At 38.9% G+C, this 13,143-nt stretch overlaps 1 protein-coding gene across 1 annotated transcript in view; it reads left to right on the plus strand.

Annotated features, from left to right (window-relative positions):
• The window catches only part of SLC16A10 (solute carrier family 16 member 10), a 99,781-nt gene that overhangs the window by 57,065 nt on the left and 29,573 nt on the right, over positions 1-13,143 (plus strand). Inside the window, exons 4-5 of the mRNA XM_077780045.1 lie at positions 2,542-2,686; positions 5,354-5,819. Coding sequence (XP_077636171.1) covers positions 2,542-2,686; positions 5,354-5,819 — 611 coding nt within the window. The remainder of the gene's footprint in view (positions 1-2,541; positions 2,687-5,353; positions 5,820-13,143) is intronic.

Genomic DNA, 13,143 nt, shown 5'->3' on the forward strand with positions numbered 1-13,143 from the left:
GATCATGACCTGAGGTGAAGTCAGACGCTCAATTGACTGAGCCACCTAGGTGCCCTGACTTAGTTTTATTAAAAACACTTTGATTTATATGAACATTACATGCAATATAAGTGTATGCTCTTGGATTTCTTAATGGGGTATCCTATTTAGTGTTGGCATTTTACTTTGTTGTAAAAGTGCCTTTATCCAAAAATAAATGTTGGGATTTTATTCTTCTATTTTCCCTCGATTGTTTAGACTATTTCATGAAAAAACATGATAGATGACTGAACTTTTTAAGTTAGATTGAATTATTATAAATCAGTGACATGTTTATATAAGATAGTAGACTAAAAATTCTTATTTCTCCTTAAGTAGACCCATACTGAACAGCTCTGCCCACCTGGGCTGAGATTGTACTAACTAATCTGGCCAGTCTCTCCCTTGTACTCTCCACTTCTGAATCCCCCACTACCAACACCTAAGTCAAGATTGCATTATTTGAGATAATGGAAGCAACCCAAGTGTCCATCTATAGATGAATGGATAGAAAGGATGTAGGGTATGTGTGTAAACATATATACACATACATGTATACATACATATACAACATGTGTACACATGCACTGGAATATTACTAAGCCATTGAAAAGGATAAGATCTTGCCATTTGCAACAACACAAATGGAACTAGAGGGTATTACGGTAAGTGAAGTAAGTCTGATAGAGAAAGACAAATACCATATGATTTCACTCGTGTGGAATTTGAGAAACAAAACAAATGAACAGATAAAGAAAAAGAGACAAAAGACTAGACTCTTAAATACAGAAAGCAAAGTGGTAGTTTCCAGAGAGGAGGTGGGTGGAGGGATAGGTGAAATAAAGGGCATTAAGAATACACTTATCATGATGAATTATTCAATCATTATGTTGCATGCTGAAATCAATAGAACACTGTATGTTAATTATACTTAAATTTAAAAATATGCATTGTTTGTACAGTTCTTTCACTGTGTTTTAAGAACATAGTCTCCTTTCTGGTAAGGGAAGGAAGGAGATAGAAATATGGCTGATTAAAATATGCATAATTTAAAATGTAAGAAGGCAAAGAATTAAATTCTTAGCCTGATACAGTCTTCTTTTTGGACCCCATTATTAAGAAGGGATCATTTGCATAGGGTCTGGGCTTACTTCCTTTGCTGAGAAAATATACTAACTAGTAAACTTTCAGAGGTGGAGGGAGCTTTAGAGATCGTCTGTTCCAGTGTATAAGACAGACAATTTGTTGTTGTTAAAACTCTAAATCATTAAGGTCTTCTGTGCTAGATATTGAGGTTTAGATACATTTTCCCTAATCCTTAATAATTCTGGAAAGGTATGTGTTAGATCCCCTTTCAAGATAAGAAAACAGACTAAGCACAAGTGACTTGCCTAAGGATATACTTTAGTTATAGGGCCAAGGGATTTGGACCCAGATCTGTTTGTTTTTTAGCCAATTCACTTAGGTCCCATTAGTTTACTATTCGTTTTAATTAGAATTTATAGACTTAATATCTTGTGAGATCACTCGTTTCTTTGGCACAAAATTATGATAATTTATATTCAATATTTCTTTTTTGGGGTTCCCTTTTGTTTTGGCTTTTACAGAATCAGAACAGGAAATTATAACTTCTGATTCTTTAAAAACATTTTTTTATTTAAAAAAAATTTTAAGTGTGTGTGTGCATGCAAGTGGGAGAGGGAGAGAGAGTGAATCCCAAGCAGGTTGCACACCATCAGTGCAGAGCCTGATGTGGGGCTCAGACCCACAAACCACGAGATCATGACCTGAGCCAAAATCAAAAGTTAAGGCACTTAACTCACTGAGCCACTCAGGTGCCCCATGACTCCTGATTCTTAAGGTGTTTTTTTTTTTTTTAATTGTGAAAGATAACATACTTTCAGAAAAGAAGATAAAATGTATGTGTGGTTTCATAAATAAAGGGATACCCAGTAACTGTTATCCAGGTCAACAAATAGTCTACCTGTGTATGACTTGACTCCCTTAGCACAAGAACTAAGCCCAGACTCTAGGCAGATGTTCAGTACTTAACTACTGGTTCCCAAATGATTATAATTCTGTCTCTTCCCCCTAAGCGTTAACCACTATCCTGACTTCCAGTGACCATTTCTAAGCAGTTTGGCAACCCAGACGTGCATTTGTAAATGTATCTCAGTTTTTTAAATGACTTTCTTTCCATAGACTAGAAATTGCTTAAAACCATAGATAACAGGTTAGAGATTAATAGTGTTTGGGTCATAGGGGAGTGTTTGATTTGATTAATAAAACAAACTTCAAAAATTCAGTTAAGGGCAAATAATTGCTGTGCCAGTTATAATTAGTATTGGCCAGTCCTTTGGGCTATGATTCAGATTTTTTTCTCATTTATTCCAATTTCCTCCCATTCCAAAAAAGTAATAGCTTTTTTGCACTAATATCATTCTAAATATGTATTATATCCTATGGGATAACTACAGATGCAGTTTGCCATATCATAATGTCCGTTTTGTCCCTCTCTTACAGCATGGGTAAGTTCTCTATCCATGGGGATGATTTTCTTTTGCTGCCCAATAGCCAGCGTCTTCACAGACATGTTTGGTTGTCAGAGGACAGCTGTCATGGGTGCTGCTGTTGGATTCATTGGACTCCTGTCCAGTTCCTTTGTAAGGTAAGGACTTGGTTCTTCATGCTGCTTTTCAAGAACTGTTAGATACCAAAAAGTTGTGCTTTTAGACACTTTGCTGTTTACAAGGAAAAAAACCCTCCTTTTCCATTGTGTAAGCTTTAAGCAGTATGACTTATACAGTGTTATCCATGGCCACAAGTCAGAGCTTCATAATTTGAATGCTTTTGTTTGCAGCTCTCATTTTTTATTCAATTTCATTTTTTTAACCCACTGATCAAAAACTGTCAGACTTTCAGGGGTACAAGGGGGAAATGTGGTATAAATTCCAGGTGTTGAACAGTGGACCCCCTTGCTTATAGTTCAAGTTCTGCTTTCGTAGGAAAGCCTTCTGTAGCAACTCCTGGTCACATCAGAGTCCCTTCTCAGAATCCTTTTTACACACACGAGTGATATTTACAGATTTACACTGCATGCATTCAGTTGTCAAACTTCAACAATTTGAACTAGCTGTTACTGAGGTGAAAATTTAGAAGTGAAAGATGCTGAGCAGCATTGAAAATGCCATCATTTGTGCTTGCATGCCTTACTCTGTAGGAGATGTATGAAGCTTACTATCACCCAGCACTTAGCACTTAAAATCGTGCCCAAGAGAATGTTTCCGATTTGTATTCATGGCTCTCTGGTTTTCCAACGGACAGGTTTACGATACTGTGGAATATTGTATAGATATAGGTGTTCATGATACTGTGCTGCCTGCACTGTTTTTAATATATGATTTGGAAAAGGCAGAGAAATGTGTAATAGATTTAGATTTTTCCTTTAAAATTCTTAAATAAAAATAGTACCATAAGTAGTAAGTTGCAGTTATCTTGAAAACTACTTATGTGGAAAAACTGAGGCACTGAGGCAGAATGCATGAAGTATTTTGTTCTGTATTATTTGAGTAGATGTCTTGTTTCACTTAAGATTATGAGTAGGGTGTTTTTCACATTTTTAATAGAGTTTCCATCAAGTACCTGGAGTCTGTAACTGCTAAATATAGGCTTATGGGATAGAGTGGAGATTCAGTAAAGGGTGATCATAGTGAGGTAAAATTAATCTGGGGAAACCTGGGAGTAACTTTTGAGCCTCATTTGGAGATTGTGCTCCCTGTGGACTAATAAAGGGGAAGGGCATCTCAGAGAGGATCGCCAACATGCCTTGATTTTATCAGATTCTAGAGTTCCTTTTGATTACCTTAGCATATTGCTAGACTAGTATTATTTTTCAAAATTTAATTATTAACCAGTTTTATCTAAGTTTCTAATAAATAATTTGCCTTTACTACTGATAGATAGCCTTTTGAATTGGGCTCTTCAAAAGAAAAAATTTTAGTATTCTTTCACTCCTTACCTTAATCATTTCAAGGAATGTAATAATCTCCTTTATGTTCATAAGAGATGTGTAATCAAGTTATCTGGTTAAACTATACAATCCTTAATCCTTTATTTTTCTTTTTGAGGCATACATGGCCTTAAAACTGACAAGTTGGAATCACGAATAACACACTTCACTTGGCCTTTCTGCAGTCAGAGCATGATCTCTTGTCTTGCACAACACTGAGAGCAGTACAATACAGGGGCGAAGGTTGGTCTACAGCCCTTAGGCCAGCAAAAATGAGACACAACTGCTTCTCTGTGCAAATGTTTCTGACATAACCTTGGGGAGAAAAATAGCAAATGCAGCTTTTCCTTTGAATAGATTGCTTAGTAAGTGCCTGGGAAGTTTCAATAAAATAATGAGTTTTTATAGTAAAATTAAAATTTTCAAAAGCTTTATTGAGGCTAGGTTTTTTGTTGTTGTTGTTCGTTAGTTTAATCACTGTCATTTTCCTGAGGCCCTTCCTGGCACTGTCCTTTCTGAGCTGTGGAGAGCACAGCAGTATGACCGAGTGCTGCACGGTTCACCTAATATCCATGGAAAGAGGAAGAGGAACAAAATTACTGTTGGCCTTAATGGTCATTCTTCACATACTTGAGGCATTTTATTATCCATTCAGATTACATTAAAATATTTTTTTTAATATATTTTTTTTTTTCTAGGAGAGAGAGAGAGAGAGACAGCGTGAGCAGGGGAGGGTCAGAGAGAGAGGGAGACACAGACTCTGAAATAGGCTCCAGGCTCTGAGCTGGCAGTCAGCACAGAGCCCGATGCGGGGCCTGAACCCACAAACCGCGAGATCATGACCTAAGCAAAAGTCGGACGCTTAACCGACTAAGCCACCCAGGCGCCCCTACATTAAAATATTTTTTAAAAAATTAAGAAAAAAAGCGGGGTGGCGGGGGGGGCTTCTGGGTGGCTCAGTTGGTTGAGTGCCCAACTTTGGCTCAGGTCATGATCTTGCAGTGAGTTCAAGCCCCGTGTCAGGCTCTTTGCTGACAGCTCAGAGCCTGGAACCTGCTTCAGATTCTGTGTCTCCCTCTCTCTCTGCCCCTCCTCTGCTCTCTCTCTCTCTCTCTCAAGAATGAATAAACATTAGAAAAAATTAAAAAATATTTTTAGTATCGTATTCTTAGCTTATTAGTAGGTTTCTCACCTCTTTATGTTAAATTTTTATTGGTATAAAATCTGTTGAAGAGCTAAAACCCACTTTTACTAGAAGGTTTTATTCTACCAAGCACTTGATAAAAATAATGAAAGCTGCTTTCCATCTGTTTCATCTTCCCACAGCTCCATCGAGCCTCTGTACCTTACCTATGGAATCATATTTGCGTGTGGCTGCTCCTTTGCATACCAGCCTTCGCTGGTCATTTTGGGACACTATTTCAAGAAGCGCCTTGGACTGGTGAATGGCATTGTCACCGCTGGCAGTAGCATCTTCACAATTTTGCTGCCTTTCCTTTTAAGGGTTCTGACCGACACCGTGGGCCTCTTTCACACACTGAGGGTCCTCTGCGTCTTCATGTTCGTTCTCTTCCTGGCTAGCTTTACGTACCGACCTCTTGCTCCAAGTGCCAAAGATAAAGAAGGTGGAACCAAAGGAGGCAACAACAGATTCTCCCTCTTTTCCAGGAGGAAGTTTAGTCCTCCAAAAAAAGTTTTCAATTTTGCCCTCTTCAAGGTGAGAGCTTATGCAGTTTGGGCAGTTGGAATACCACTTGCACTTTTTGGATACTTCGTGCCTTATGTTCACTTGGTGAGTATGCTTCTCTGGCTTTGCTGGTAATGCGTATGAATATTTCATACTTAGGAGAGCAAGATAGATCACACTGAAGTTGACCTTAAACATTATCCTGGCTGTAATTCAGGGAATCCTGAGAGTCAGGGTCCCTTGACATAGATCATGAGATCGTTAGATCTGTGTCCATCAGATCATTAAACAGAGGATAGGTTTCATGGTATGCTTTGGTATTTTAAAAATTGCTAAACCTTAAAAACCAGAAAAAACTGTAAAAAAAAAAAAAAAGACGGAGGGCGGCTAAAATACTGGAACAGATGTCATCAATACAAAAAACTTGGTCACTTTTTCTTTAAGTAGCTTACAGATCATCATCAGGGACAAAGATGGGGCAATGATTTTGCCAACATCAATACATTATTTTTTGACAGAATGGTACAGAAATTAGGTAAGCTGTAAAAGCCAAATGGCCTTGACACAAAGAAACATTACACCTACTTGTGGGATACTTCCGGGAAAGTGGGAATTCTACTCAGAGAATTATTTCAGAAATGTTAGTTAGCAAGTTCCAAATGAGGGGAGAGCAAGAATTTCATAGAAAATTAAGAATTCAAGTGCTCAAGCAATTTATTTTATTTATTTCTATCTCAAAGACAAATTCAGGCCTCTTTTATACTGAAACAAGAATAAGCAGTATCTAAAGTATTTGCCCCTGGCAAAATTTGCTGCCAAGTGGTTATTATGTTCCTTCTTTTTTTCTTCCTATTGTTGATAAATGACAAAATGATGCGAGGATGCATTCTTCTATTGTATGTGTACTGTGTGTATGAAGTTGGATCTTTTCTAGCTTTTAGTCTACTTTTGGATATTTGTGTAAGTTTTCTTTAAAGTTTTGGTGGAAGTTGGTAACACAGCTCAAGGATTTCTGGGCTCAAGGAGTCAGCCAGCAAACTATGTCATCAGCCCTTTGTGGCTTCCTATGCTTAGTCCAGAAAAGAATCAAGTCAAGGAAACAGAAAGAGAAATGGTAAGCAGTCCTGGATCTAAGGCTAATTTTGATTTCTCAATTCTCCTAATTCTAGTTTTGCCAGAGGTGTTGAAGAAGCAACTGAGATTAGCAGTAGGAGGCAAGGAGAAGGACTAGTTTTTAGTCCTCTGAGTCACTAGGCATTTTGCAGAGACTGAGGTACTAGGTAAAATCACCTCATATGTGACACCTGTCACATATGTAGTATGTGACTACATTTTAGTTTTAGTATGTGGCTACATCTTGACCTTACAGTCCATTTTTCCCTTTTAGGAAGGCATATCTGAACCATCTGAAGGTATTTTTTGTTGGAATATAGATTTATAGTGGGAGGATCCACTTTACCAACTATTTCTTCCATGGCTTCTATACTTAAAACATTTGTGGTGTCCTTTTCAAATATGAGTAGATTTAAAAAAAAATTCTCTTGGAGTAGGGGGTTGCCTGGGTGGCTCAGTTGGTTAAGCATCCAATTTCAGCTCAGGTCATGACCTTGTGGTTCATGAGTTTGAGACCTCTGTGCTGACCACTCAGAGCCTGGAGCCTTCTTCAGATTCTGTGTCTCCTTCTCTCTCTGCATCTCCCCTGCTTCTGCTCTTTCTCAAATAAATAAACATTTTTTAAAAATTTAAAGAAATTTTCTTAGGTACTACAAAGTGAGCACACACCGAGAAATCGGTATCTCAGGTTTTTTTTTTTTTAATAAAGGTTTTCTGCAATTCATGACTAATTTTTTTAATGTTTATTTTTGAGAGAGAGACAGAGTATGAGCAGAGGAAAGGCAGAGAGAGATGGAGACACAGAATCTGAAGCAGGTTCCAGGCTCTGAGCTGTTAGCACAGAGCCCAGTGTAGGGCTTGAACCCATTAGCTGTGGGATCATGACCTGAGCCGAAGTCGGATGCTTAATGAACTGAGCCATCCAGGCGCTCCTGTTTTGTTAATACCAGACATTTACTGAAAGACAAGTGGTGGGTGACTATCTAGTTATTCTTGTAACATATTTATAATTTGTAAATTAATTTCACATATATTATTTAATCTGTCCTTCACAAAAAACCTGTGACTTAGGCAAAATATTATTAGTCCATATCGTGTAGGTTGGAAAACAGATGAATCATTAGCAAAGATGTTAAGTGACTTCCTTTTCACGTTCAAAGATATTAAGTGAAATGAGTATGCCTAAGGACATTTAATAAATATGTTATTGGTCTTCTTAAATTTCATAGCGAGTGATGAGTTAGATCATATTCTAGATATTATTATTGGGAGACTATAAATCAGATAGTACAGAGAACAATAAGGTCTCTGTTAACTCTGATAACAAACCAGGTCTTTTTTCTGCTCTCCTTCCTTCCAGGCATGTTTTCTTAGAAAATGTGTTGATATTTTTCATTTGTGATTTTCTCATCATCAAACTGTTAAAACACTAAAAGTCATGTTGGAGAGGAAACACCAGACAGTTAAATGCCATGCGGGCTGTTGAAGTCTTGTTTAATGGTTGCACCAAGTTCGTATCTGTGTTGTAAATTAAGGTTTGGATTGTGGATAGCTGCTTAATCCACGCTTCATGGATCCAGCCTTCCCCTTAGAGGAGGAAAAAGTGTCTTACATATTTCCAAACACAAGTAGATGATGTTCAATTCATATCAAACCCTTTGTTGTGTGTTGAAGGGAACACACACAAGAGATATAAGAATCTGTCGAAGGAGGATAAAATCTAGTAAATGTAATAATAAAAACTGTTCTATAGTTTATAACTTTTACATACATTATTTTATTTCATCTTCACAACAGTGGAATACTTGTGATGTAACATCTTCATTTCATTGATATAAAGACTGAGGCACTGAGAGATTTAAAAACTTGCCCAGGATCACAGAAATAGTGACTGGGTAATTGCTAGTGTGGCATTTCTGTTCCAGAAGCAGTACTGTATATTGGGTCAAGGTAAGGGCTCTGCAGTAAGATAGATCTGAGTTTTGTCCCTGACTAGTTGCATGACCTTGAATAACTTCTGCAAGCATCAGTTTCTTCATCTATAAAATAGAGATAAACTCAGTTTTGTAGCGTTGTTGTAAGGATTAGGAAAAAGTGTAGAGCATCTATCCAGTTCTGGTATAAAAACGAGAGTTATTTTAATTTAAAGATAATGTGATTGCCGATTGAGGGGCTTTAAGTGAGGGCTATAGAAGAGTCAAAGGAGAGGGATGATATTCATTTGGAAAAGTGCTTAGTAAAAGCTTCCCAGGATTGGAGTTGGGCCTTGAGCTTGAGGTTGGTGTTAAATTCAGATCCCTCATCAACCAGGGAACTAATTTATCTAGTTCTTCTTTGAAGATTCAGAAGTACAATGAAGTGGTTAGGTTAAAAACTGTAAGATTTTTACCTGCTAGACTGTACATGATGACTTGAGCATATGCCTCCTTTGCATCAGTCTTGCTCTTGAAGCAAGAGGTCTTATATTTTAGTAGTTGACTTTTAATGATGAAGATTCCTATTGCTTCCTGAAAACTGTCAAATGATTTCTCTTTTAGGCCTACCTTCTTTTTTTTTTTTTTTTTAAATGTTTTATTTATTTCTAGGAGAGAGAGAGAGACAGCGTGAGCAGGGGAGGGTCAGAGAGAGAGGGAGTCACAGACTGAAACAGGCTCCAGGCTCCGAGCTGGCAGTCAGCACAGAGCCCGATGCGGGGCTCGAACCCACGAACCGCGAGATCATGACCTAAGCGAAAGTCGGATGCTTAACCGACTAAGCCACCCAGGCGCCCCTAGGCCTACCTTCTTAAAATTGCCACTGCGAGGGTACAAATCTTCTAGGATCAGTTTAAGTGAGGCCTAACTTTCTAGATAACCATATCTAGTGGCAGCTCCTTCAGTTTTTATTATTTGCCCCTTTTCCCTGAGAGTTGTTTTACATTGTTTTCCGGGCTACATATTTATGGCTTCTCTTATCTGGTTTTTCTTCATTAGCTTCCAAAAGTATAACACTCTCTTAGTTTTCGTCCTACTTCTCCATTACTCTGTAGTTTCTTTGCTGGTTCCTTTTTCACCCTGACTCTTAATATCCATTTGTTCTAGGGTTTGTCCTGATCTTTTTATCTACTCAGTCCACTGGTGGTTTCTTCCAGTCTCCAGAGTTCAAGCATCATATACATGCCAGTGACTCTAAATTTGTATTTCTCACCCATTCCTCTTTCCTGAACTCTCTACCAGGCTTTGAGAACCAACTGCATACTTAATATTTCCACTTGAATGACTGCTAGCTCTTTGAGATTTAATATGTCCAACCCTGAAGTCCTGATCTTACCCCTCACAAACACACTCTGCCTCCTGCCAGTCCCCGTCTTAGGAGATGGCAATTTCATCCTTCTAAGTGATCAGGCCCCCAAACCTGGAATCATCCTTGTCACTTCTTTCTTTCATATTACACTCCTGATCCGGTCTGGAAATGCTGGTGATTCTCCTTCCAAAATATACCTAGGATCTGACCACCTTTCATTATCCTCACTACTACACCTTAGACCAGGCCACCATCATCCCCAGCCTGGATCATTGCAATTGCCTCCTAACTGGTCTCCCTGCTACCTTCCCTGCCTGCTGCAGTCTGTCTTCTACACAGAAGCCACCAGTGTTCTTTCAATACATAAGTCACTCTGCTCAAAATCCTTCCATGGCTACCCATTTCTTTGAGAGTAAAAACTACTGTCCTTATAGTGGCCTACAAGGTGCTCCATGATCTGGCCCCTCCTCCCTCTCTGATCTCATCTTTATCTTTCCCCCCCCTTGCTCACTCTGCTCCTACCACACTGTTCTTTTTGTTATTTATCCTTTTCTTAAAAGATTTTATTTTTAAGTAATCTCTACACCCAACATGGGGCTTGAACCCACAGCCCTGAGATCAGGTGTCACAGCATTCCCCTCTTCACCTTTTAATGAGGCACACCTTGACCACCTGGTTACAACTCCCTCCTTCCTTCTCCCCTCCACAGCATTTCCAAACACCCTCACACTGCTCTTTTTCTTTTTCGATAGCACCCAATGCCTTCTAACATATTACAAAATTTACTTATTATGGTTATTGTCGGCTATCTGTATGTGTGTGTGTGTATATATATATACACACATATATATATATGCAGGTTCCAACACTGTTAGTGCAGAGCCCAAAGTGGGGCTTGAACCCACAAACCGCGAGATCATGACTTGAGCCAAAATCAAGAATTGGATGCTCAACTAACTAAGCCACATAGGCACTCCAGTGCCATCTTTTTTTATTAAAATATTTTTTTAATGTTTTCATTTATTTTTAAGAGAGAGACAGAGTGTGAGAGGGGAGGGACAGAGATAGAGGAAGACACAGAATCCGAAGCAGGCTCCATGCTAATAGCTCAGAGCCTGATGTGGGGCTTGAACTCACGAACTGTGAGATCATGGCCTGAGCCGAAATCAGATGCCCAACCAGCTGAGCCACCAAGGCGCCCCTCTGATAATAATTCATGTGTTTTTTTCTGACCCACACCTTTATATGCATATGTTGAAATTATAACTTGATAAATAGAAGAAATTTCTATGTCTCTGTCACTACTGTAAGTATACGGAAGGAGGGAATAGGAACGCTTGGTAGCCATCCTCATTAACTAGGAAAGCTAGACAGCTGGTGTCTGCCCTACTATGTAGCAACTGAAAATCTTAAAGAGCCTTGGCTAGTGTGTGTTGGAACAGGGTAGGATGCAGAAGCCATAGCCTGACCACAAGTCTACGTAACTTTGGTAAGACACAGGGCCACATCAGTCAGATGACTGATAAATGCCTAAGAATGACAATGATAATGTAGCTTTTCTAGGTGACATGAAGTGCTCCATCCTCAATAAAGGGATGATGATTTAGGTTTAATTACTTTCATATCTCTCCACCACTACTCATCTTGAAAAACAGGTATTTATAGTACCTGTGTTCTTTGACTCTAGACTTTAGTTTTAAGCTTTAGACCCACATAGTTCTCTGTCAGGGAGAAGATGCCTGACTCATGTTGTAATCTGCAATGTATGTGTTGATTAGCCGGTTTTCAAAAACTTCATGATAAGATAGGAATGTGTCAGGTTTGTGTCAGGAAATAATTGTTCTCAAAAGAAACTTTGATCTGGTAGAAAGACCCATGTATCTGATTCTGTGGTCAAAGACACAGTCATTTGCATGCTGACAGGACAGTTAAGTGGAGATCAAGTCCAGTGGTAATTGGGGACAAACAATTTATATTTTTAAACTAGAAGTGAAATTTTGAGACAACATGCCAATAAATAGGGCATGTAGTACCTCAAGAGACATTTTATAGCTTTGATTAATGCCAGATGCTCTCATGGTCAATGCAGAAATGTCACCGTTAGACCTCACTGGCCAGGGGCCTTCTCTTCATATTGGTAAAGCAGGAATTCTCTTAGCCAGACGTCAGGCCGCTGAGCCATGCAAACAGGAACAGCATACATGCTTCTGTCAGTGTGAGGCTTCCGCAGAGGGAGATCCAGGTAACAGTTGTCAAGAATCCATAATGCATCAAGCATTTTCACAAAATCTCATGTAACCATCACAAGGAGGAATGTATCAAGTATAATAAACAATTACAGAGTTAGGGCTAAGGAAATGACTGTGCTAAGTTATGCTTCTTCAAGGTCACTCACTGAGTTATGCTCAGAGCTGGGAGTTGAACACAAGTGTTCATGAGTCTAAGTCTCATTAGGGCTAAGGAAATGACTGTGCTAAGTTATGCTTCTTCAAGGTCACTCACTGAGTTATGCTCAGAGCTGGGAGTTGAACACAAGTGTACATGAGTCTAAGTCTCATGTTCTTTTTATGAAAGAGTCTGCTGTTCCTCCATCAAGTCACCCCACAGATGGAGTATTGCCTGTCATCAGGCCAAGTTTTCTTTGCCTTGAAAGTCTCCTTTCCATTCTCAGAACTAAGAATGGAGGCATTGCTGGGCCAGCACTGCTCTCCCAGCCTGCCGCGCAGCCGTGGACGGGACTGTGGAGGAGATGGGCTTCTGCTCTGATGTGATGTAAAGGAGAGGATGCCATGTAACCGTATTTCCAGCCCTATGGCAACTCTTCTCATCTCTACTACATAGTCGGTAGGAGAAAAATGAATCGCTTTTCACAACCTGTGACAAACAGAATAGGGAATATACACAGTTCTACATTAGGTTTTGAGTTCTACAATAAACATTAAGCATAGCAGAAGAAAAAATATGGACAAATGTAAAAATTTATAGCAAGATCCAACCTCTTTTAGTTAACCTAAGTACTATTATAGGAAGATGG

Source organism: Crocuta crocuta, unplaced genomic scaffold, assembly GCF_008692635.1.
Source record: "Crocuta crocuta isolate KB4526 unplaced genomic scaffold, BGI_CrCroc_1.0 scaffold147, whole genome shotgun sequence".
NCBI classification, from domain to species: Eukaryota; Metazoa; Chordata; class Mammalia; order Carnivora; family Hyaenidae; genus Crocuta; species Crocuta crocuta.